The 27,468-nt window shown below is 43.9% G+C and overlaps 1 protein-coding gene across 11 annotated transcripts in view; it reads right to left on the reverse strand.

Moving 5' to 3' along the window:
• The window catches only part of KLHL13 (kelch like family member 13), a 68,188-nt gene that overhangs the window by 35,932 nt on the left and 4,788 nt on the right, over window positions 1-27,468 (reverse strand). For 2 of the 11 annotated variants that reach the window (XM_077307597.1, XM_077307586.1), the window contains exons 2-3: window positions 21,313-21,371; window positions 17,057-17,128 (exon numbers count right to left, since the gene is read on the reverse strand). The exons of 1 other annotated variant lie outside the window; for it this stretch is intronic. In XM_077307597.1, the coding sequence (XP_077163712.1) occupies window positions 17,057-17,128; window positions 21,313-21,332 (92 nt within the window). In that variant the 5' untranslated portion in view covers window positions 21,333-21,371. Of the gene's footprint in view, window positions 1-232; window positions 527-571; window positions 862-933; window positions 1,109-17,056; window positions 17,129-21,312; window positions 21,375-25,945; window positions 26,029-27,468 lie in introns of those variants that run through there. 8 more of the 11 variants (XM_077307587.1, XM_077307591.1, XM_077307592.1 and 5 more) reach the window with 8 other exon arrangements.

Here is a 27,468-nt window from a genome sequence, read left to right on the forward strand (position 1 = left end):
GGGAGGGAGGGGGGAAAAAACAAACTGACAACAAAAGGCAGGCTACGATTTGGAAATTCTAAAAAGGGAGAGGAACACAAGCTTAAAAACTAAAAAATTCTGAGACCAATGTCATAGAGCAGAGAATACAGCACCACAAAGAAGCATCAAGTCTCACAAAGGAGCGCCCACGGGAGGGGAATAATCTCACAAAACAAAGCCCACCTTAGGGATCCTCAGTTCTCTCACTTACATGTATGCTGGAGAAAGTGGCGACGACCTGGATGTTTTAAGCACAGGAACTGGGAATTTCCAGATAGCAGGAGAACTCGTTTTCCATTTCAATGGCATGTTGGTCACCACGATACTACAATAACAGCAAACAGCGTTTCCATAACAGACTACCAACTCGAACTTCCATTCCAGTCACACGCTACTGGCCCAGCAGAGGCTGCTGCTAGGAACGAGACCGGCCAGCCTGCCAATGACCTTAAGCCAAAGCTTCCAGTCTGGGAAAGGGGGCAGCCAGGCATCTCCTTTTAAACCCAGCCGTCCCCTAAAGCGGTAAGGCGATTCTATGGCTCCAACTCACCAATAGTGCCACCTCGTTCGAGAAGTGTTGACTGCAGTATAGGTTCAAAAAAAGCAAGCGAGGGGGAGAGAGGGAGAGAGAGAGAGAGGGAGAGGGAGAGAGACAGAGGGGGAGACTGCACTGTGCAAGCCGCTGCACAATGCAGCTTTATTCTATAAAAAGATCACCTCTTTTTTTCCCACCCACCCCCCTGAAGAACGAGCCTGTAATGCTATTGTCTACCTTCGGAGTCACATTGCAGCACTGTACTACATTCTGTACCTATTAACCTGGTTTCTGACCAATGGTAGCAGGAAAAAAAAACGAAGAAGAAAGAGGGGTGGGAGTGGAGGTTTCCACATAATGAAAACGAAGCCACGTACCTACTCAGAATACACTTGTCATCCTCTGAACATTCTTCATTTGAGCTGCAACAATACCAGCGCGAGAGAAATCTCAGCATAGCCTTGGGCCACACGGCTGAGAGAGATCAGTGACCAAAGACAGCCGCTTCTGTGCAAGCCAAAGTATATAAGAATGCCATCATGGAAAAAGGGTCTATTGCAAAAAAAATAAAATAATTATAATTTAAAAAAAAAATAAAAGAAAGAGAGAGGGGGGGAAAAAGGGAGAGAGGGAAACAGTCTTTTCTAATCCATAGTCAAGAGTGATCAAAAGTAAGAACAAGGATACGTTTCTGCAGATCCCTGCATGTTCTTCTAAACCAGCTTCGGATTCAAGGTGTTCTCATTTTTCCTACCCTTGCCTTCCCGGCGAGATGAGCCGAAATCTCATGCATTTTACAATACGCTCTGGGAACATGAATATCGCTCTCCTGTCTGCAGCGGGGAAACCAAGTGCAATGTGCAGCTAATAACCGTCCTTGCAGGGATCCGATCAACAATCAAATAGAGCAGCCCCCCCCCTCCTCCCCAAGAGCTCACAAATTGCCTGAAGTCCTGACGAAGCAGCCGGGCACACGCAGGTGTCCATCACAGCCCCCACTCTGCCCGTGCGTTCCCCACCCCCGGTCTCCCACAGCTCTGTGATCTATTTGGTTGTGACCTCCAGAGGCAGGTGGGCAGCCACCAGAAATGCATGTGTGTGCTTTGGATTTTAGGAGAGTACTTAAAAGAAAAATAGTACTCAGAAAGATAGCTCTATGCTGACAGTTTATTTAAGAAGAAAATACATGATAGTGAAGAATTTTGTCCCCAAGCCTAGGGACACCTTGAATAACTGATATGGCCCATCCCTTTTAGAGGTATAAGTATTCACATACACTAGGTTTGACTAACAGACTCCAATATTGATTTTTATGGACTGGAGAGTATGTTTCTTTCACTGTGGCAGGGTGCCACCCGAAGCAGACTTCTTTTCAGCAGCATGGCTGAATGTCTCCTTGGAGAATAATCTAAATATAATGGAAAAGACACCAATTGAGTGCTTTTTATTTAATCACTGCTATTTTTTTGCTTAGCTTCATTTACAGTTTGGGGTGGGGTGAGGTGCGGAGAAAAGAATAAAGCCAAAGCGGTGCCACACATGTATTCATTTACAGTTTGGGGTGGGGTGAGGTGCGGAGAAAAGAATAAAGCCAAAGCGGTGCCACACATGTATTTTGTTTTCAATTCTCCAACTGCATGGAAAACTGAAGTTGTAGGCTCAAATACAAGATCTCTGGGCAAACCCTATTCCGGTAGGCAGCCCTGAACTGGAAGATGCTCAGCTGTCCCCAATTTACACACATGGCAGGAGAAACGACACCCATCGGTTAAGCAGGTAAGCTGCCCTCCCATATAGCAATTTGAGAAAAACAGCAGTTGTACAGCTGGCATATTATTCAAAATTAGCAGTACATCCCACAGCTTCAAAAGAGGGGGCGAGGACTTGATAGATATGCTGTACATGAATCCATGAAACCATCCCTGGTCTTTAAATCTCAAACCTTGTGAAACTCAAGAGATCTGGTTTTGCTGATACCACCTCCCATCTATTACAGGGAAAAAAAATTATTAACCTGTGCCACAAACCCACAGGCTATTGTCACGTAAATAGATTGCAGCTACACATTCATGAGATGCCTACTTTAGGTGCACACTACCAGCAATGAGTGATTAGTTCACTTTTGCATAGACAGTCTGGTTCCCCCCCCCCCTTTCCCCTGCATTCTACAGCCCAGCACTACAAGTTCAACTTACACCATACAACATTACATAATTTTGTTGCCTGTGCCAGAGCTCGAGCATTCTTCATGCATCAAGAATCAAGGTTAATGAATCGCCTAAACAACAACAAAAAAAAAACACTACCAAATCAGTCGGAAGATGGCTTCTATCTCTAGTGCACCCACGGAGGCTGCTGAAGGGCAAAGAGGTTGCCTGTTGTTCAAACTAGAGCCCCACCTGGTTGGCACAAGGAGGATGGAGGTTTGCCATTTTGGAATAACAGGAGTTCATAATTTGAATAAGTGACATTACTTTAAAAAACAGTAATTTTGCACTCTCTTATCAGTGTCAATCTGGCTCAGTCAGTAGCAGCCACTACATATAGCACCCAGTTGATCCCCAGGCTTCCAGAGAAACAAAGGAAGGCTAAAATTGGTGTGAGAGCAGCCCCATCATCAAGAACTCCTCCATGCCAGCTAGAGGCTCTGACCCCTTAAAGGCTCTCTGCAGCACAGGACACCACCCTGCAACCCCATTGGCTGCACAGTCCTGCTTTGTTCTTTGCCTGGAGGCTCACTGGCCTCGTCCCATTGCTGTAAATTAAGCGGCTGCTATTTTCAGCAAAGAGGACCCATCTCGGTATTACTGAGCCAGTAACTCTAAAGCGGCCCGTCAATTTCATTGCCTCTCCAAAACAGACCTGAGCTAGTCCCCAGTGCACAACTGGGGCAGAAACTATTAATAAAGACGCACGGCTAACTGAAGCAGAGATTGACAAGGAAGCCACTGCAGAAACATAAATATGTGAATAGCCGAGCTTGGAGGAGAGGAAATACTCCCTCCTCCTCTTAAACAAAGGCAGGGCAATGCATGCTGCTTGGCATCCTCTTCCCATCCTATTTTTCACTGGGAGGAGTGACACGGGCTGAACAATCCCAGCGTTACAGATGACCAAGGAAGCTGGAAGACCCGCTGTAACTAGCCACCATGCAGGAAAGCAGGAGGCTAAGGTTTCCCCCAGAGGAGACTGTGGGGATTCTCCAGACTGAAAGGTCTGAGCCACCTAGATCAGGGATAGTCAACCTGTGGTCCTCCAGATGTCCATGGACTACAATTCCCATGAGCTCCTGCCAGCAAACGCTGGAAAGGGCTCATGGGAACTGTAGTCCATGGACATCTGGAAGACCACAGGTTGACTACCCCTGACCTAGATGATTTTACTTGATGACTGGCAGTGTGTATTAGAACCCCAGACACTTATTTTATTTATTTATTTAAGTTACTTGGTCAACCTACGCTACAGCAACTCAACAACTTCATCTTGCACTGTTCTAATAAGAGTATAATTCTCATAAAGCGAGGCAAAGCCACTGAAAGCTCAGTGGGTAAAGCATCAGGCATGGCTATGAGAGGACCAGCGTCAACACCCCTCCTCTTCTGTGACACTCCTTGGATCGCCCAGGCAAGCCACTCTTGTTCAGCCTAGAGCTCCGGTCAGATGCAAGGATGAGAAATGCCATTTAGTGCTGGGAATAGCAGTCCCTGTATGAATACAAAATTGCTTGGTGGGGCATTTCATTTGCCAGCATGCAATAAGGCAACGGGGGAGGTGAAAAGTGGGATTAATCAAGCAGGGCTCTTCTTTCCGAGCACAGAGCTCACATGCGTCAAGGGCTTTTTTTGCCAGCAAAGCACAGCAGTGAAGAGAATAAACCACGACTCTGGAGGCAGATCGTTCATCTCCGATTCACCAGGTGGCTTCAAGCAAGCCACTTACTCTCAGCCTCAGTCCTCCATCTGCAATACAAGGCAGTAACGCAAGGGTGTCTTACAAAGCTGCTGCACGGACACTTGTGTAAACTGCCTTGAACTGCATGGGTATTTTACTCTGCGATGTGACTGTGACATGCAGCAGGAAGACAGGCTAGATGATCTCTCGTCTCTCTTTCAGCTTTGTGATGCTGCACAGAAATGAAAGGCTCCAATGTATCAGCCCAAGCAGCTGCTGGCTCATCTTTCTCCTGGGAGGCACTTGGAACAGATGGTGGGCAGCATTTTCTACATGGCGCCACATCCTTCTACCATTCTCCTGCCCATCCCATAGGAGCGGGTGATGCAGGCCGAACAGTACAACACTGGCCCAGACATTTGTTATCTGCATTTGTCAAGGGGAAAAAACCTGTTATAACTAATCCAAATATTTTCTGCAGTACCTAGCAGCTGAAGTCCAAGCTGAATGAATTTTCAAGGGTATTCATGGTAGGAGAGAATTTGACCACAATTTGAACTAGGGATGCATGGTTTGCTACGACTCGTGAAGATCACACTTTGTACTGTTTGCTGGCAACCCTTGCCAGTCTACATGGCAAAGCACAGATGCCCAGAAAGGGCAATGTGTGGGTTCAAGCCCCCTAAGCACGCTGTATCTTAACAGCCAGCTTGCCCCATTTGATCTTTGTGTGATGAGCCACCAAACTGAGGACACATGAATGAGACTGCCCAATTAAAATATTTAAGAATGCATTTATCACTTGTGATTGAGACTTTGGTTTCAATAAGTTAAAAATGACACTTTGGCAATGTGCAGCACTGTATAACCCATGCTAGAATCTTTACCTTCTACAGCAACCCAAAATGACTACATCTGTGCCCCCACTCAGTGCTCTTGTGCATCATCAACCCACATTTTCCTCCTAAGCCTGTTAACGTAGAAGAAGAAGAGTTGGTTCTTATATGCCACTTTTCTCTACCCGAAGGAGGCTCAAAGTGGCTTCCAATCGCCTTCCCTTTCCTCTCCCCACAACAGACACCCTGTGAGGTGGGTGAGGCTGAGAGAGCGCTGATATTACTGCTCAGTCAAAACAGCTTTATCAGCGTCATGGCGAGCCCAAGGTCACCCAGCTGGCTGCATGTGGGGGAGCGCAGAATCGAATCTGGCTCTCCAGATTAGAAGTCCGTACTTCTAACCAGTACACCAAACTGACTCTCTATATTGTAACCCAAAATTAAAACTTGCTTTAGACTAGAGCTTGGAAGCAATTTCAAATTTTAAAATGCTTCCCAGTTTCTGAACACGGCAAACTTATATCTGAGCTACTTCAAAGGGAGTTACTTTAACACTTGGGAAAACGTCATGCTAACAGCTTGAAAAGCCCTGCTTATCAAAGCCATGAAATCTACGTGTGATCTTCACTTAAGAAGAGCATGGTCTCAAGGCACAGGCCAAATACTAAGCTGTAGATTTTGTTTCAAAATCAGGGTCACCGAGTGCTTTATAGAAATTAGTACAGAAGGAATTCCATCCCTGTCCTCGTATATTATTTATCCATACAATGTCCTCTTAAAGGTGCCACTGGATTCTAAATTTGTTCTGCTGCTTCAAACCAACACAGCTACCCACCTGAATCTCTCTCCAGGGTATATTTGTCATCTCAAACTCCGTATCAAACACATTAAATTCAGCAGAATTCTTACAACACACAAACAAATCCACACACAATTAAGATTCGGCTTTGGTTTTACTTTGGGGGTAGCAGGGGAGGGGAATATGAGAAATACCTTGTCTCTTGTTTAAAAAATGATAAATTGAGAGGGGTAGGACCCAGTGAAGAATCAGATACAAATCAAGTATTGAGGCACTGGATTACCAAGACGGCAAATAAAACAGACTTCTGTAGAGCCCTCAATCTTATATTATTTCTTTATTCTTTTATATTCAAAGCAATCCCAACGCGTTTCGCCCACTAGCTTTGTCAAGGGACATTAAATGTATTGTTTTCAGACCAACTTCAATTAAGCAAATATATGTCTCCTAAACAGAGTATAAGGTCGTTATAACAACAGCTACTCGTGGCTTAAGGCATTCCCAGATGTCTGGAAGTAACCTGCCTTTCTGAAAAGAGGATATTAAGACTATGCACTTTGGGTGGCTGTCAGCCTGTCACACACATGTCCATAAGGATCCTTCTGGCTAGTGCCAGAAGTTATGGCTCTGGAAAAGAATATTATAGTGACCGAGGTTGGTTGAAAATAAACAACTTTTAGTAGCCTATTGGCTCCTTCAGTCATTGTGTAATTATTGATCAGTATTAAGTGCAGAATCCTTCTGGACCATATAATTACTCTTCTAGATATTACTACCCTGATTATCACTGCCACTGCCTCATGCTCCTTGTTCAAGACAAAAACTGCTTTATTTATTTATATATTAAACATATTACCCGCCACTTCCTGACAGCTCGTAGCAGGTTACATAGTAAAGGTAAAGGTAAAGGTATCCCCTGTGCAAGCACCGAGTCATGTCTGACCTTTGGGGTGACGCCCTCTAGCGTTTTCTTGGCAGACTCAATACGGGGTGGTTTGCCAGTGCCTTCCCCAGTCATTACCGTTTACCCCCCAGCAAGCTGGGTACTCATTTTACCGACCTCGGAAGGATGGAAGGCTGAGTCAACCTTGAGCCGGCTGCTGGGATTGAACTCCCAGCCTTATGGGCAAAGCTGTCAGACGGCTGCCTTACCACTCTGCGCCACAAGAGGCTCATAGCAGGTTACATAGAATAGGATAAAACCCATAAAACCCTGATTAAAACCCCAAACATAAGAAGAACAATCATTAACCAGATCAAAAAAGAGAAAATGGTATGGCGGAAAATAAAACCCTCACTATTCTCAGTACCCCCAACAATTGACATTGGAGTGGAGGGAGCAGATGATAGTTGAAACCGTCATAGAACTACCTGGAAGGGGGGACATAAACCTGGCGGAAGAGCTCCATTTTACAGGCCCCGTGGAATGCTGAAAGCTCCTGCAAGGCCCACAGCGCTTTGGGGAGCTCATTCCACAAGGTAGGGACCAAGACTGAAAAGGCCCTGGCTCTGGTCGAGGCCAGTCGGACTTCCCTGGGGCCAGGAATAACCAACAAGTTGGTACTTGCAGAGCGTAAAACCCTGCAGGGGGCATAGGGCGATAGACAGTACCTCAGGTATGCGGGACTAAGACAACAAAGGGCCTTAAAGGTTAAAAACAGAACCTTGAACTGGATCTGGGTGGCAACTGGTAACCACAGGCTTGATATGGGCCCTTTAAGATGTACCTGTGAGGACCCTAGCAGCTGCATTTTGTACCAGATCAAGTCCAAGGGCAGGCCAGCATAGAGCGAGTTACAGAAAGCTATTCTGCAGGTGACCATTGCGTACATCACTGCGGCCAGATGTTCGGAGGACAGGTAGGGCACTAGTAGCAGAACCTGGCGAAGGTGGAAAAATGCCTGCCTAGCTAGCCTCTTGACCTGTGCCTCTAAAGTTAGGGAGGCATCCAGGGTCACTCGCAAATTCCTAGACTGGGACACAATGGTAAGCTTCCTGATCCACCCCCTCCTCCCCAGCCACGGGGCCTCCGTCTTAGAGGGGTTGAGTTTCTGATGACTTTGCCCCAAGCCACGGCTTCCAAACATCTGGCAAATGGTTCCAGAGAGGAGTCCGGGTGTCTGTCCATGAGGAGATATAATTGGGTGTCATGTGCTGGTGGCATTCCAGCCCCAAACTCCGTACCAGTTGGCCCAGAGGGCACATAAAGATGTTAAATAGCGTGGAAGAGAGAACCGAGCCCTGAGGGACTCCACAAGGGAGTCTGTAAGAGTGTGAGAACTCCTTCCCCACAGCCACCCTCTAGATCCAGTTATGGAGAAAAGAGCGTATCCAGCTAAGAGCTGTGCCCCGTACCCCTGTCCCGGTGAGGTGGTGTGCCAGCAGTTCATGGTCAACCACGCCAAACGCAGCTAACAGAAATACTGAATAAGCACGGCCGACCCGCCTCGATCCAACTTGGTGGCGGAGGTCATCCATCAGGTTGACCAGCCCCATCTCCACCCCATGCACACCTAGCCGCAACCAGGGCCGGAACATTCTGTGTCCTGGCCCCCACCTGGTGGAATGAGTCCCCAGAGGAGATCAGGGCCCTGAAGGAGCTAAAACAGTTCTGCAGGTCCAGCAAAAGGGAGCTCTTCCGCCAAGCATTTGGTTGAGACCAGGCATAACCAACAGCATCTGAAGGGCCCCTGCCCCCTCCCTCCCAGAACTCCATCAGTGCACTGTGGACATGTTTGCATTGTTGCATTGTTTGCATTGTTTACAGTTTGCACTGTTACAACTATAAATTATTAGTATTATTGTTACTGTTACTTATGCTATGGATTGTTTCATGTATTGTTTATACGTTTTATGTAAACCACCCTCAGCCTCCAGGGAGGGCGGTATATAAATGTAATAAACAAAATAAAATAAAAATAAATTATCTGGAAGCAAACCAGTTGTCTATACCGCAGTCACAGGTGCAACCACCAGAGGGATCCACCAAATAACCTCAGCATAGTTTCGTAGAGTATACGATTTTTCTTGATTAATTAAGGGAACTGTTAGTTAGCCATAGGTCTAGTCCACTATGCCTTCATCTGTTTCTCAACAATTCTTGCCTTTTGGATTATGCTAAATCGGGGGGGGGGGCAGAATCCTGAGTTCCCTTCGGTTTGCAACTATTCTCAGTTCTCGAGCTTTGCTCATCGGCCACTGTAAAATGTTTTGTGACTAGTGTAGCAGTGTCTTAACTAATAAGAACTATATTCCTATGTTTTAAGAAATCATAGGGACTATTTCAAGCACCTACATTTCATCCTCATCCACCTTCTTAGATAGTACCTTTCCTCCCTATTATCGAAGCCACAGTATTATGTTACTAGCCTGGTTGGATTCTCAGGAACAGCTGGGATCCAAGGATATTTCATCACCCATCTGGCTGGTAGAAGCCTTAGGCTATTTGCTATCAGTGCATTGGGAGCATATAAAATGGCCGCCAAAGGGGTTTGACTTTAATTAATGAGCCAGGGTCTCTGGTACACTTCTCTCCTTGTGGTAGTTTTTTTGCATGCCTTTTTAGCTGGTTTCTGGGCTTCTTGTAAATCATGGACAGTGCAGCCATTTTTAGGATCATTCACCTGCTAGAATTGTCATTTTGCAGTTTTTGGAGCAATAAGAGTTTCTAAGTCATTAACAGAAATCTGTCTGTGTACCCCAACTCAGTTATAGTGTCAAGTGTCTTAGAATGCTGTCAGCTGTGCTTTCAAAATAGTGGACACAAGCTCTGCAGTCATTAGAAAGCCTCCTCACTCTTCCCTCAGAAGTTGCTAGCTGTAGACAAGACGAAGGGGGGGGGGGAATAGAGGAATAGTATATACACAAGACCAGATAATTGAAAGACAGAAGGTTATAGGGGGAAAAAGGGAAATTGGAAGCAGATAGCCTACTTAGCTACCTGCTCTCCCTGTAACAGAAAAAAAACTGAAGGAAGGGTGACTCCTGCCAAGGAGACAGGGATCACAGTCTCTAGGTGGGACCCGGGAATCCCCTGAAGTTACAGCTTATCTCCAGACTACAAAAATCCATTCCCAAAGAGAAAATGAGTGCTTTGAAGGATGGACTCTATGACATCACCCCACTAAGGTCCTTGTCTTCCCCAGATTGTTCCCATATCTCCAGGACTTTCTCAACCTGGAGCTGGTGATACTATTCCCTCATCCCCCACCCGGTGACCAGGATGGACCTACCCAAAGACAGGTAGAGGAAGTAGAGTAGTTCCTACCTTCTCGAGTGAATGCTGTGAAGCACTCACCAAGATGTCCTCTGCCACAGAGGGAGCTAGCCAGCTCACTGGTAACTAAGCTTTAAACTTCATATTTTGAAACATGACTTTTTGCTTCATCTTCAAGTTGACAGGAGTTAAAAGGGTGATAAAGGTGAAGCAGGACAGCTCCCTGAACAATGACAAATATTAGTAGCAAGGACTGCAGTCACAAACCGCAATACCAAGATGAGAGGGGCAGGGTTTAAAGATACTGATTGGGGGGGGGGGTGTCCAGAAAATCGGCCAATGCTCACTCAAAATCAGCAATGCCACCTTTTGGCAACTAAGCAAACAGTCCAATAGCATGTTCAGTTCTCATCACTCCTGTTTTCTGGACAGGCTACAACATGTAACAGAGCTGGGAAATGATGAACTCAAATGCAACATCTGACAATCACTTTAAAAACATATGAACTGATAAACATTAATCCAAATTATTCTTTTCTACATTCAGTTGCTCCAGAATATATGCAAGCAAACAAAACACAGAACTCTTGGCCCAGGAGCCTGTTGGGAGTGGGGGTGGCAAACAGGACCCCCCCCCATCCAAAAGGAAAGGAAATCACAGGACCACTACTTTTGCAAGAAAGCTGTCAGACATTCATGCAGAGGTTTCCTTTCTAGTCACTAATCATTCTCTTTTTATATTTATAACCTGTTTTTCTCCCCAGTGGATCCAAAGCAGGTTACAACATTGCTCTCCTCTCCTCCCGTTTATCCTCACAACCACCACCCTATGATATAGGTTAGGCCAGCAGTTCTCAACCACCATCAAGCCGCAACCCCAACAGCAACCCCTGCAAGCGTGTGCAGGCGCACAAGAATCTCCCCAATTTTAAACCACCCCATATTGAGTCTGCCATGAAAATGCTAGAGGGCATCACCCCAAGGGTCAGACATGACCCGGTGCTTGCACAGGGGATACCTTTACCTTTTATACCATCAGAGTATGCTGATTCTTAGAAAGGGATTCCTCTGCACAAAATTTCTTGTCTGCTTACAGTGCAGCAGGTCCTGTTGTTCTGAATTGTGTCACAGTGTAAAAGAACACTTAAGGACAAACATGAAAACACACACAGGTCACGGTACCTTAGCATTACAGTTTTCCTTGAAGGACCTCAGCTACTCAGACACATTTAATTTGGGATTAAACATGTAACTTCAACATTCTGAAAGCAACAATTAAGGGGTTTATTTTTAATAAAAAGGGAAGAAACCAAGAGGTCACATCTCATAGACAACAGTAACAATTCATTTTGCTGGTAACACACCAAGCAGCAATTCCTCTCCCCAAAAAGCACTTCAGGTGATGTTATCCAACTGACAAGAAAGCCAGAGCCCTTGAGGCCTGAACATCAATCTGGCAGGTAAATGAGAGAGTAGGTGGCAAATTAAAAAGTGTAATTATTCAAGCCTCTGCAGAGTATTAACTAGGGCTACACAGGGTGGAGATCTCTGGGCTTGCCTTTGTGGAGAGAAAAAAGCCATTTCAAGCCAGGATTTGGGGGGGGGGGGGAAGAGACTAAAATTGGAGATAACAGCAACCTGAGAAATTCTGCTACAGGGTTGTAAGGTTCTGACTAACAAGCCACAGAAATCAGCAGATGCCTTGATCACGCAGATTCAAATGAGTAGCCGTGTTGGTCTGAAGTAGCACAATAGAATCAGAGTCCAGTAGCACCTTTAAGACCAACAAAGATTATTCAAGGCGTGAGCTTTCGAGTGCAAGCACTCTTCCTCAGACTGTGATCTTCTTACATGACAGGGCATATATAGCAAAAATCAATTCTGTTACATCAGCAGACTGTGTCACAACCAAATACAGACAATGATAATCCTTTGTCAAAACAGCCAATCAATCCACTAGAATTCAGTGTACTTTACAAAGAGAAACCAAAATGCATATTCCTTGACCACGCAGACACCGAGCAGCAAGATTGTTGTTCATGATGACACCCGCCTGATATCCAGTCTGCATGCCCATTTCGCAAACGTGTTGCACAAATGTTTCTCTCATCATGAGGTTGCCTTTCACAAAGTGGTCATTTGGTGCTTATTGAAAATTTGCTTGAGAGAGCTGCTTCCATCAAGCTTCAGTAAAAAAAGAAGATCTACCACTTCTTCAGCAGCGCAGCAATCTTATTTGCATGTAGTTAACCACGGCACAGCCAGGGAACCCGTTAAAATTTAACTAATCAATGGCCTTCTGAGAAGTGTGCCAAGTTTTCACAACCCCTGAGATACTTCCTATTCAACCTTCTCCATATGAGCTGGCTTGTTTCCAGGGTAAAAAGAAATCCTGCCCTTTCAGGGAACTAGGACAAGTAGAGGATAGAGCTTCCTGGATCCTTTAGCTGGGCTTTGGTACTGAGAATACTGATACCTGGGAATATGAAACCAAGTTAATAAACATCAGGTGGTGACCCAACTAGAGAGGAGAAAGACCCCCCATGCCTGTTCTTGGTTTGGCCTGATAGTCCCCTTGTCACATTCTTGGATGTTATACAAGACAGTAAATTCCCTCATCACAAAACACTGCATTATGAGAAGCCATCCTAAGTGTTATTATTACTAAGTGAATTATTACTGTGTTAATAGATAAGTTACAGATAAAATACTACAGCAAGATTAGTGTCTCTGAATGTGAAGTTCCCCTCTGTCACCATGGGTAGTAGCTACTGGTAGATCCTATGAATCTATCTAATCCTCTTTTAGAGATGTTTATTCCTGTGTCCATCACTGCACCCTCTGGCAATGAATTCCACATTTTACTCACTCTGTGTGTGAAATCATATTTTCTTTTGTCCACTCTGAACCTACTGATCGGCAATTTCATTGGTTGACTTCTACAGCACTGGGTTGATGCGCTTATTGAGCTATTCATGATCCCCTATCAGTCTCAGCAAATTCGGACCCTGGTAGCCTATACTTATAGCTGGGAATTGTTGTCCCAATGTGGACCACACGACACTTACCAACACTGGACTTCATTGCTATACTGTTGCCCAATCACCTAGATCCTCTTTTTGGAGCTCTTCACACTCAATCTTGGTTTTCACCGTCATGAATAATTTTGTGTCAACTGCAAACTTGGCAACTACCCAATTTCAAGATCATTTAGGAATAAATTAAATAGATCCTTGTAGGACACCACTACTTAATTCCCTCCACTGGGAGAACTGTCTTGCACAATGCCTAAACCAGTGGTTCTCAACCTTCCTAATGCCGCCATCCTTCAATATAGTTCCTCATTTTGTGCTGATCCCCAACCATAAAATTATGCAAGTGTTCTACCACAGAAATTAAACAGAAACTGACCAATGGTGTGAAGATCCATTGTTCATGATTGTATATAAACTTTCTCAGTTCAGTTCTGCCTCTTGTCCCACCATGCCAATCTCATTCTTTTCCACTGCTCTAGAGAGAGAAATGCTCTATCTTGATCCACCCTGGCCAAGCTGCTCGCTCTGCCGCAACCCCTGTGAAAGAGTTGTTCGACCCCCAAAGGGGTCCCGAACCCCAGGTTGAGAACCACTGGCCAAAACCAACCTCTCAAGTGTTTGCCAAATCTCATCCCCAGAAGTCATTATTCTCCTTATAACACATCAAACTGGTGCAGAGACCAAAGAACCTGTTTTGTGGATGCTGTAGCCCCTTTCTAGTCTTTGGATTGACCATACTGTCTTTAAGAAATCAGCAATTCCTGTCTTGTTACAAATACTACCAACTAAGCACATGATTTGCTTCTCTTATACTTTGATAAGTAGATGCTTTTTTGCTGTAGAAAAAACTAAAGTATTCCAGTTTCAGAAAAAGAATTATTTCAAAGAATATATGCAAACAATGGGTACATGAGTAAATGTGGACAAGAAAAAAGTAAGACTACAGCATGTGTGCAGAGGAAGAAATCAATTAGTGGTAAATACAACCCATTTTTCCTTGATCCAAAACATATTTGAGATACTAGCAACAAGGATAAATATCTTAATAGATTATGGTATGATGTTCAGGCCTAGGGCATTCATAATTTACCTCTTTCTTCTAATGCATGACTCCCCAAGTGTTCCTGAAGCATTTTGTTTATTTGCTTACTTTATTTACAGTCTACCTTTCTCAGTGATGCTCAAAAGCAAATTACATGATGTAAAACAATACCAAGATCCAATAAACAGAGCAATAGGACCATGATCACAAAAACAGAAGTCTCAGACATGCTATGTGGAAAATGGAATTACAGAAGTAGAAAAAAATGCAGTAAGAGTAAGATACCTCATTCAACATACTGGTAACATACGTCATACACATTGGTATATAGACTATAATCCCATTCTCTTTATAACTGGCTTCCTGAACCATTCCATTATACGATTGCCTTAATTAAAATGTCATCCTGAATAATTTTGTTTTACAGTTTGCATAATGCCAAAATCATGGGAGCCTTTCTTCCTTCCCCAGGCAGCCCATTTTATCAGGTTGCAGCCACAAGAGAAAAAGAATGTCAATGGAAGGTTAATGATCTTACCCATTTTCAGGGTGGCACCTTGAGAAGACTTCCCTCAGATGAACAAAGCTATCATGGCAGAGCATAGAAGGTGAGGCAGCTCTATCGATGCAAGGATCCAAAAGGCCACAAAAGGCTTTGTACGTGATAATCAGTTCCTTTAACTGAACCCAGTAACTGAGAGGTGACCAATAGAATGACTGCAGGATAGATATAACATGCACAATCTGCCTAGCTCCTACTAATAATTGGCTTCTGGCATTCCAAGTTGGTCTTTTAAGGGTAGACCCACGTAGAGTGCATTACAACAGTCTACCTCCAAGTTAGCATGGGGCCTACATAGCCAGATCAGCCAAACTAAGGTAGGGTGCCATCTTTTGAGCTGCATAAAACAGAAAGAATGCCTCTTCTGCAGCTGCATGAGCTTGCTTCACCAGCAATAAAACTGGACTCAGTATATCCCTTTAGACTCTTGAGTCAGCAAATGTCATATGGACCCTATCAAACATAGCAAGCACAATGTCCTTCAGGACTTCTGCCTTCTTAATCACATTACCTCATCTTGTCAGCATTTAGTTTCAAGTTGTTCATCCATAGTAATTTAACTACACCCATCAGACACCAGTTCAGGAACCTCTACAGCAGCCTTTCTCAACCTTTTTTTTTTACCGCTGAGAACCTCCTGAAACTTTCACCAGGCTTTGAGAAACAGAAAGGCTAACAAGATATTTGCTGCTAGAACCCTTTTAGACAAACAAATATACAATCCTCTGCAAAATGTACCTGTAAAAACAACACGCCTCTCACGTGCAGAAGTCTGTTAGCTACTGACCTTCACAAACTTAATGAAAATATTGCAAGCCACACCCTTGGCTGGTATTGAAATGGCACCTGCAGCAACGAAACTGTGCCACAAGCTTGCCAACTGCAATTGAGCACGTATTCATGAGACTACTGTATAAACAGCATTTTTACAGAGCAATGCATGCAACTGAGCAATACATGGAAACGAGCAGGAATCCTGCAGCTAGTCCTTTAAGGTCAATGCAATGTTAGCTCAGAATAAGATTAAAAGGCCAGAGATACATATGCCTGCACCACGGAGTCACTGGGCTGCAAAGGCAATGGAATTCTAAAATACAATTAATTCTGTAGCCAGAAGCAGATTTCTGATTAGAGAACCTGAAGTCAAAATTCAAAACTGCAAGAATCCAAAAGAGGCTGAGCAATGAGTAAGAAGAAACAAAGGGAGATATGCATCTGCAAAGGCCATGAAAATGTAAAACATTTTATATGCTTATATGAAAGCAGATGGGTATAACTAAAGGGATCCTCTGCCTTGGAATGACCGCCAAATAAAAACTCCAAGGACAAGATTAAAATGCAATTGGCAGTGGGGGAGAACAGACATGGCATAATTCCTAATGACTCTGACAAAATGATTTATATACTTTGCTAGTTATTGGATGTAGTAACAGAAAGAGGCTCAAATGATGGGAATGTAACCTTTAACCTCTTGACCCATAAACTATGTCCATAGCTTCAATTCAGATTCCAACCTCCTTTCTTTCTTCAGCTCATCAAGTTCCATATCCTGTTTTAAGATCAAACTAGCTTTAACATAGTACCTAATACAGCTCATTCAGCAAGAACATCACAACAGGCTGCATGCTAAAAATGCCAACAAATCAGTCAAATTATGTTTGTGGCGCATGGCACAGATGCCAAAAATTTGTGCACCTCTGTGATGAGCATCTCAGATGGAGGCTGACAAACTGGTAATCAGCCAGAACCATTTACAACCTATTGAAAAGGTATACTTTAGAAAAGCCAGTTTTCCACAGGACACTGCAACCTAGAAATCAATGCCCAAGTGCCTCAGACTTGCCTCAACCAAGTCCCCATTTAAAACTGTATGAAGCCTGATAGACCACACCCTACCTAATATCATAACTTAAGGTCAAGTGTCCTAACAAGCTGGCGAGTGTCTCAAGCCATAGCTTGCAAGCTTTTAAACAAGAACATTATTAAAACTTTTGGAATGTATTTCCCCCAAAAGAAAGCTTGGAAGGAAGCAAGCATGGGCAATCAGACATTTTTAGCTTAATTTTTTTTAAGCACAATCATTTTGCAGCAAACCCTCCCCCCATATACACACACATACCTGTCATGAAGCACTGCTGACACCTCCCTTCTGAGCACAGAATGATCCATGCCGTCAATGTTAGTAACTCCCCTGTTGATCAAAGGATATAAGACTTTAATGTTCTGATTCTCAGAAAGGAAGTGTGGTACCCTAACGTACCATCCATGCCATCCTTGCATACCACGTGAGTGAGGCTCACAGGGGTGGCTGAGTATCGATGAAATCACACTGCCAACTACATAGGAACTCCATCCACTGTTTAGTTGGAAAAAATGAAGCTTTTGTTTCTAGACAAGAGAGAACCAGACAATGAGCTCGTTCTTCACCAGAGCTCCGCAGGGTCAAGTCCTGTATGTTGCTGCCAGACCAATCCTTTTCTTTTCTTTTGTTAAATATGCATTTCAAATAGCATCTTGCTCTCAATCGGCTCTAGATGCAAAGGTCAGCAAACCCAGCAGACGCTCTCTCTGCCCTAAAAGGGTCTGACATGCTAAGATCGTTCCAAGCACAAAAATCCTGCCCCCTAAAAAAATTAAGAAAGGAATACTTAGCAGAATAGGGACATCAGGCAAAGAGTCAAAACTTAGGATTGGATAATATCATGAGAGAGAGACAGCTCCCTGTGCTGCCCTTTCCTTTTCCTAAAATCCACCCGATAAGGCAGCTTAAAGAGCTTTGATCAGGTTTGCTTTCAACTGCCAAAGCAGACCTGTGGCGACCTCAGAGCTATTGCTGGCTTCTTCATTAAAATGAGTTTTGTGTACAAGGCTCTTCCACCCTCCTGTTAAATGATGTCTGATTTCCTTATTACAAGTACTCTGTTCACTGCCTTGTTACAAATGGGGCTCTGGAAGCTCTGTAGTTAGATTCTGGCTTGGGCTTATTAGAAATAATTTCCCATGTTTTTGTGAGTAAGCATCTCTTGTGCAAATGGAGCTGAAGTTCAAAACTGAAATTAAAAAAGACCATGCTTGTTTCCACATTCCCTATCCCAAGCAGCAGCTTATAAAAGAGGCCATTCATAAAAAGCTATCCACAGTCTAGAGCAGGGGTAGTCAAACTGCAGCCCTCCAGATGTCCATGGACTACAATTCCCAGGAGCCCCTGCCAGCTTTCGCTGGCAGGGGCCCCTGGGAATTGTAGTCCATGGACATCTGGAGGGCCGCAGTTTGACTACCCCTGGTCTAGAGGGTCTTCAGACAATACTATAAAGATATTTTCCTGGCTAGCAGTTTTCAGATTCCAACAAGAGGTGTATCAAAGAACACACAGCTTAGCAAGTGGAAAGCTTTTGTTTCTTCTCCTTCAATCACAGGGAACTCACCCAGGAATTAACGTGCTTGTTTGATTCATATATGCAAAAGAGAACACATTAATCTCCATGTCAGGGAGGGGAGTGAAGCATGGAGTACCAAAATGATATGCAACATAATAGATTAAACTGCTGCAAGTACAGGAGCTGGAAAAGGAGCACATGTAGAGCGGGAAGCCCGGAAAACTCTCCTGTCCACTCCCCTTACAAAAAACAGGCTCATTTCTGACACCTTATGCTGTCTGAACTCTGTCAGTAAATAATGGTGAGATAGATGTTAATATGCACACTTCAGAATAAATTATCTCACCACCACTGTCGCCCTCCCCAGCCTGCCACATCTGCCCCGCAAGATTAGAAGTGCTCAAAGGTCAGAAGTACTCCAAGGGTCAGGAACTGCCCATGCCATACCTGTTCTTCAGTTTTATCACAAGCCATCTGGGACCAACTCAGACTTATAGGACAGCTTATTCAGAACAACAGCTGCACAAACATGGTTTTAGACATACCCCCCCCAAAAAAAAATGTAGAGAAAGAAATGCAACTGAGATTTGCTGAGGGTCTTTATGGCCTGCCTCATTAAAAGCAGAGAGATGCCAAGTAACCAGGGCAGAAAGCATAAACGGGACATCAGAGCCCTCCCAGTAGATTCTTCTCTTTCAACTCTGCTGCTGAGCCCTTGCAAAAAAAAAAGAAAAAGAAAGAGTGGGGGGTACATTTCATGGCAATTCCAGAAGTGGTCAATGTAAAGGACCTTTAGGCATCAAGGAAAAGCAAATACTAGGAAGCTTTTAACAAGTATAAAGTAGGAAAGGTAAAGGTAAAGGTATCCCCTATGCAAGCACTGGGTCATGTCTGACCCTTCGGGTGATGCCCTCCAGCATTTTCATGGCAGACTCAATATGGGGTGGTTTGCCAATACCTTCCCCAGTCATTACCGTTTTACCCCCCAGCAAGCTGGGTACTCATTTTACCGACCTTGGAAGGATGGAAGGCTGAGTCAACCTTGAGCCAGCTGCTGGGATTGAACTCCCAACCTCATGGACAGACAGCTTCAGAAAGCATTTCTGCCGCTTACCACTCTGCACCACAAGAGGCTCAAAAAAGTAGGGAAAAGTAGGGAAAGAGCCCCCTATATCAAAGCATGTGCGACAACCCAGCTGTTACACATCAGTTTGCATTTAGGCTAGCATGACACACTCCTCCAGTGCAGAGCCTCTAAGTACACTGGCATCCAAACCCTAAAGGATCAGGGCTTCTCAGTACACTTCAGCCACAGACCTTTCCATGTGCACTAGCTCCATGATGGAAAATCCAAACCAAGCATTTGATCTGTTTCTGTAAGCACTAAATGGCAGAGAGGCTATGGAAACTGGCCCAGCTAATAATAAATGAAAAGCAGTAGAGCAATGAGTTGTTGGTTCAGACAACTGGAGCATAATTCCTAGACAGAGTCACACCCTTCTAAGCCCATTGACTTCAACAGATTTGGTCTGCTTAGGACTGGACTGTTACGAGAATGTAAGAGCCTCTGAATACAGAGCTCTAAATAAACATGCTTAGGCTTGCTCTGCAAGACCAACGTAGTATAAAAAAGGGGCAAACTGTAGTACTTTGCTAAAGTATTGGGAGTACTTTATGAAGGAAAGCTCTGGTGTTTTTGTGTTTAGGAAACACATGAAATCTTGCATAGATAGGCAAGTTTTTTCTCCTCCTCCTATACTAGAACTCAGGGACACCCTCTGAAGTTGATAGGTAATACGTACATGACAAAAGAAATCCTTTTTTATTGCCAGTGAAGATAAGCATAGATAATCACTGCATGAACACCTAAGAAGCCATTTAAGTTATAATTCATTGATTTTTCTTCTAAGTCAAATCAGAACCAAATCTAAATATCTAATTCATCTGTCTATTTTCACAGGGGGGAAAGGACGCTGTAACCGACTCTCAGATATGACATGAACAGGTAATGCTAGGAAAAGGGAACCTGAGGTGCCACAGTAGCCTCAATGGAAGAGCATTCAATTCTGCAAAGCATTAAATTCTGCAGAAACAAGTAAACCGACAACTGTGCCCATGATAATATTATGCATAGGGCTTTGGGTGCATGAAAACTGAAGTGCAATTCTATGAAGACTTACTCTCGTATACGCCTATTTATTATTATTATTATTATTATTAGATTTATATCCCGCCACTCCCTTGCGGCTCGTTTTTAAGGCTTTGATTAGAATAACTCTGCACAGGACTGCATTATTGGGGTCTGCCGTTGTTTTTCCTTAAATTTGTGGGGGAAATGAATGCTAATACTGTCTTCATATTTTTACAAGTCTTTTCCAGTAAAAAGAATGGCCATATAAAACTGTGACCTGTAAGACTTGCTTTAGTCCCTATTTTTGTTCGTTCTTGCTGCTATGGAGATATACAATTAACACATAAGGTTATTTTTACAGTTTTGTTTACCAATTACAAATCAAAATAAACAAACGAAATCAAATCACACTCTTGTATGAGGAATATTTTTCATGAATCCCATATAATAAAGTTAGCCAGGGGCTCTCACTTGTTGCATATTTCTGAAGTCTCCATTTTTGCTAAGCAAGTGGCTCACTTTACTTCTTGAAGCTGATGCTGGCAAATGTAGAGGGCTTTGGATGGTATCTTCCATCACTAAGTTTCCACAATGGACCTGAATTTATTGGAAGCGAAGCAGTCCTCTTAAGTAAGGCTGAAGCATTTTAAGGTTGCTACCTAACATTCTATTGCACCTCAATCTTGAACAGTATTGTGTCAGCCACCCTTCAGATCCACTGCTTTCCTTGACCAAATCAAAGCTTAACATGCCGATGGCTTTTGCACCATCAATCAAGTACCCAGAAGCAAAGATATGTGGTTCTACTTCATTTCTGTTCCTTTTCAGTGACTGCTTTGTGTAACACAAAAATCTCTAGTTACTCACAAAGTGTCTCTCCACATCATCTCCGCCACACTGATATGCCTCCGTTGCCACTTATGCACCTGCAAATTAAACAAAGCAAAAACTGAGACAAATTCTCAGGTAGGGGAAGGCAGCATTCCATCAGAGTTTGGCAAGACGCAGCAAGCTCTACATTAAAAACTGTATCGGAATTGGAACAAATGCTTCATGTTCTGCTCATACAATGGTTCTTTGCAGACTTTTCTGAGGGCAGACAGATTTGATGGAGTTATTAAAGAGGAGAATCTAGAGCACCTAGTGCCAGCAGTCAAGAGTATGTTCAGAGCATATTCACCTATGTTTCCATCCGGTTTATATATAAAACCTTTCTTCTAAAAGCAACCAAAGCCTTAATTTCTAATTTCTTAAGAAGTAAACTGGGGTTATTTGTTTTAGCACCAAGGAAGCACTGACTGAACTGTTGACTCAGAAGACTTAGTGCACTGTAAAATCAGATTTGCATCTGAAGAAGTGAGCTCTGACTCATGTGGCAATTAATTTTGTTAGTCTTTAAAGTGCCACTAAACTTCAGTTTTATTTTGCAAATCAGGCAAGTTTTTAAGATGTGGAAACTTGACCTAAGTATGCTTACCAGTCAAGCCACACACACTAAAACAGACTCTTTAGCAAGTATTGGTGAGTGACCCCAATCCAATTCTTCACCAAGCCAGGACAATTTCCTGCCTGTAATTCTTGAGGAATGGATCTGACATTGCTGAAGATCCAAGAGTTGGGTCCAAATCACCACAACTGAAGCCAAACCTCAAGGGATACAGCTTCCTTAACTCCCCTTACAACTGCAGGCAATGGAGACCTTGAAGTTCTACTGGGGAAGGGACCTTCACAAGTGGCTTAGAGGGAGACATCAAACACTCCTATTCTGTTGAAAGAAACACAATTACACCAAGCAGAAAGACATAATTGGATCAATCTCAAGAGCTTTTCTAGTTTCCCCCACAAAGGGCACCATGACCTTAAAATAGGAGATGGGAGTATTTACCAAATGGAGTGCAGCAAGAATTGTCCTAAGCCAGGACACTAAGAGCAAACTCTCAAATTATCCCTCACAGTAGCAACACTGAGGTTATTCACAAGGCTACTTCCAGTGTGTACCCTGAGCTAGACAGCCCAGGCCAGCCTGATGTCATTTGGCTAGTATTTGGATAGGTGACTTCTAAAGAATTTCAGGGTTTTAATGTGGAAGCCTGCAGTGACAAATCACCTCTGAACATCTGAAAACCCCATAAGGATCACCATAAGCCAGATTTGAGTTGACAGCACTTCCCACCACCACCACTTCCAATATTGGGAGGAGTATGGGCAGGTGGGCTAGTTCCATCTATGGGTTTTCTTTGCAAGGCTGAGCAGAACCCAACACAAACCCAAGTGGCAAGGTTGTCAGTCACACCCAGTTTGAACATGGCTTAAGAAAACAGTTCCGCTCCCAACATGTTGCTACAGCAGAGAGGAGAGGCAAGAGAAAACGGGTCTGAACAACTTTATTTTGTGAACTTAATCTCTAAGTCAACCCTTTCATGAAATAATTAAACTTTGGTTAACTACAGACATTTTCACAAACAAGACAATCTAAGGGAAGGCCAGATTCCATATCTGTTCATATAATCACTGTTTCACATCATAACTGGATCAGCAGTCCACAATACATGGCCTGAAAGACCATGTAGCCACTGATTATTTCACACTTCCCGTTCCATTTTCTGGTCAGGCCTGACAAGCCTCGACATTGTTCTTAGCTGAACTGAATGCACCTGAGAAAACCACATCCAACATTCTCTTGGAGCAGTGTATAAGAAGGGAAGATGGTACACGCATGCGAATGAGGGGGCCTCTGATTGACTTTTAAGGAACCCTAGGACTCACTGGTAGAGGACAGGAAGGCCTTGAGGATCATTGCCCATGGGGTCGCGATGGGTCGGACACGACTTTGCACCTAACAACAACAAGGACTCACTGAACCCATACTGCCATAAAAAGGTACAAGCATTTCAAAAATCATGCCCCAAAACCAAAGCATGTCTTCCCACCATAAGTAAGCTTTTGGCTATTCTACTTGGCACAGAGAGCCAGAATCCCTTTTGCTGAATAGTCTCTTCCTGCCCCCCACACTGACTGAACTCTATTCTTCATGCTTTGTATGGTAATATGACAGCAGGGTACACAGTTACACCATTCACAAAAAATATTCAAATTGATCCCTGCCATACGGACACAAGCAAAAGTAATATCAACATAGAAAACAGAATCCTTCGTCCTCCACAAGCAAATGACCAAGGATGTCAAATTAACATGCAATGCTACGGGTTAATTTTTTAGTGTCTTCTCTAATCCAGGCTTCTCACCTTCCTTCATAACAGCACAGATAATTAAGTATTGCTGTACCAGGCAATGCTTTACCATCCACAGAACCCCAGCTTAATATCAATGCACTGAACAAAAATTCATGGAAGGAAAGAAAGAAAAAGGCATTGCCATAAAGGCCTGGAAGCAGCTGTTTAAAGAGCTGCAGGGTATATTTGCACTGGAGTTGACTATTGATTCTTTCTGTTATGTAAGCTGGATATCTGATTGGAAGAAAGAAATGGAATCCATCCCTTAACCTGAAGGAAAACTCAGTTCCACAGAAATGACAAATTTAGGAACTACTTTGGTGCATCTCGCCTAATGCTCTTGAAGGGTAGTTAGGTAGACAAGCAAATAAGTGGGGATTTTATTGATGCAGCAGCCTTTAGACCAGGGGTAGTCAAACTGCGGCCCTCCAGATGTCCATGGACTACAATTCCCAGGAGCCCCTGTCAGCGAATGTTGGCAGGGGCTCCTGGGAATTGTAGTCCATGGACATCTGGAGGGCCGCAGTTTGACTACCCCTGCTTTAGACAATATCCCACTATGAATACAATTATGCTACAGACTGCCAACTCAGTAGCCTAATTCTCAGCCATGTGGTAAACCTACACTTAAAAAGGTAAAGGTATCCCCTGTGCAAGCATTGAGTCATGTCTGACCCTTGGGGTGACGCCCTCTAGCGTTTTCTTGGCAGACTCAATACAGGGTGGTTTGCCATTCCCTTCCCCAGTCATTACCGTTTTACCTCCCAGCAAGCTGGGAACTCATTTTACCATCCTTGGAAGGATGGAAGGCTGAGTCAACCTTGAGCCGGCTGCTGGGATTGAACTCCCAGCCTCATGGTCAGAGCTTCAGACAGCATGTCAGCTGCCTTACTTGGGTTGTATCAAACACCAAGTATTAAATGCTATTAAAAGTGTTTGTGGGGGGGGGATTATTCATTCAAAAACAACAACAAAAGTTCAACTGGTAAACATGCCTGTTCAACAGCAAAGGGAAAGGAGAAAAGCATACCTTCCACAGGTACTAGGAATATTCATTTTGGCCTATCCTTAGACAAGCCAGGACAATTTCCTGCTTGCACTTCTGATGCATTTGATCACAATCAGTATATTGTACCGAGCTCATGAAATGTATTGTTGGTCTTGTAATCTATCAATTTAGACATAAAAGGGCGGGGAAGAAAAAGATCTATAGAAAAGGAGGATATGTATAATTTAAAAGACAAGGTTTGCATATGCAAACCTAAGAAAACAGCACACCCAAAACGACAACTTTCTGATCTCGAGAGACAGACACTAGCTGGCCAATTGCTCACACACATGCAGCCCAGTTAATTCTGAAATAGTGAAGCTGAAAAGGAATCCAAAAGCACCACTTATTATTCTTGTACATTCTTCATCATACACAACAGGATGAATTACCATGCCCCCCCCACTTGTGCACCCTAAACCCTGCCATGAAACCCATCTAAGGTGTGCATGCCAGCTGAAGTCCTCTCACAATGGAGACAAGTACCATTTTTGCCATCTATCACGTTCCCCAACAAGCATGGCAAAACCACAGTATGGTGTGGGGCAAGCCCAAAACCAGGCAGCACATGAGACAAGCACAGTGACAGCACAACAAAGGAACGCATGTTCTCCATTTGTTCAAGGTCTGATTGTGAAGGAAATACTATTTAGTTAATTACACGCAGCTTTCCTAACGAAAGGAACCCTAAGCACCTTACATCGTATTTTCTTCCTTGTCCTTTGTAATCTCACAACCAGCCTGACCATTTATGCACTGAGAACTTCACTAACCCAGCTCTTGTGCGGGAGCACAAATCAGGGGTGGATGAGGCACACTGGGACAAATGCTCCCCCATGGGGGTGCAGGAAGAGGTGGGGCAACCTGCCACGACTAAAACTCCAGCCTGCAGCCTGGCATGAAACCTCCAGTGCATAAATGGTCCCTGGGAAGCAAGTTTGGCTGAGAAAGAGACTGGCCAAAGGTCACCCAGCAAGCTTCTGTGGCAGAGCGGAGGATCTGCACCTGGGTTCCCCGGATCATAGCCTGACACGCTAGCCACAGTACCACACTTGCTGGCTGAGTGTCCTTACTGGGCAGAAGGGCAGTAGTATATATAAATTGAAAAGTCATGGTCAGGTGCAATAAACTATCACCTTCCTAGAAATCTAGATAGAGATTAATACTTAAGGCATAACTTAAGGCATTTAAGATAGGTAACATTTCATTCTTCCCTCACCTAAGAAATGTATTTTGCTGAATCACGATGAGCAGTACCTCTCTCAAAAACATGCTTACCCAAATTCCTTGTAATTGGGGAGAATTTACAAGTGCAGAACATTAAGGAGGGTCCCAAATTGGATTTGATTCACCTGCTCTTATCTTTACTAACAGCACAAGGCCCAGGTGTCATGCATCCTTGAAATGAGGAATTTGGAGACAGATGTAATCCATCAACCCTGTTTACCACTTAGGACTAAGGATAAAAAGGAGGATGTTCGCTTAGGGCTTCAGTGCAATGCATAGTATGAAGATTGCCATACAAAATTATCTACAGCAATAGATGATAAGAGGGGGATCTGCAAGGAGTCATTTTTCCTTTTCCCAATATGTCATCTTTTCCTTCCCTGAAGGTTCCTATAGGCTTTTCCTGCTTCTTGCTTTTCACCCACCAGCCAACTTACCTTTACCTACCCACCTGTACTTTACCCTTTCTCTACCTCTGGCAGCCTCTCCACTGTAGCCCAACTATGTGGTGCTAACTAAACTGGAACCATCTGCACGGGGGCGGGGGCGGGGGCACCAGCAAACTCCAGATTCAAGTATCCTCAGATTTAGCCAATTTGGCTATTAACATACAGAAATGCAATAGTATTACTTTTGAAGAGTTCAACAGTTTCAGTGTTAAGATATTTAACCAAACATGCTGCTAATCTTCTTATGAGTATATGAGGCTTCTTCTAGCCAAGTAATACATCTTCTTTGTTTGCTAAAAAAATAAGTTCTTTGTTTTAAAAACTTTCCCTCCTTTTCCTATCAGATGAAAGAAACTTAGATTCAGTCTGGTAAAGTAGCACCACTAGCAGCAGTCTGCAGCTTTATAGGGTATATATTTGTATTTTTTCTTGTTGAAAACAAATACATTTATATTTTTAAATTTCATAAATATGGCAATATAACAATATTCTTAATAAGTTATAAATAATCTTCAAGTATATAAAAGGCTGCCATGTAGAGGATGGAGCAGAGTTGTTCTCTCTTGCCCTGGAGGGACATACTAGATCCAATGGGATGAAATTCAAAAGAAATTCCGTCTAAACCTCCAGAAGAAGTTCCTGACAGTTAAAGCTGTTTCTCAGTGGAACAGGCTTCCTCAGGAGGTGGTGGGTTCGCCATCTTTGGAAATTCTGAATCAGAGGCCAGATAGCCATCTGACGGAGAGGCTGATTCTGTAAAGGCTCATGGAAGGGCAAGTTACAATGACAGGATTTGTGATTGTCCTGCATAGTGCAGGGGATTGGACTCAGTGGTCCCCAACCCCCCGGTCCCGGTCCATGGATCAGCCGGTACTGGGCCACAGCTCCTCCCCATCCTCCTCCCTGGCTGCTGCCTTGGGAGCTGTCCTGCCACTCTACCGCCAGCTCACCTTTGGTACTCTCCAGTGGCTGCCATGGCTGGGGCTCCCTCTCGGTGTGGCACTGCGCAGCTGCTGCTGGCAGCGCCCCCCCCAGTGGGTGGCAGGAAGTCAGGGTGCCGGCGGAA

This window comes from Paroedura picta, chromosome 13 (assembly GCF_049243985.1).
Source record: "Paroedura picta isolate Pp20150507F chromosome 13, Ppicta_v3.0, whole genome shotgun sequence".
Taxonomy (NCBI): Eukaryota; Metazoa; Chordata; class Lepidosauria; order Squamata; family Gekkonidae; genus Paroedura; species Paroedura picta.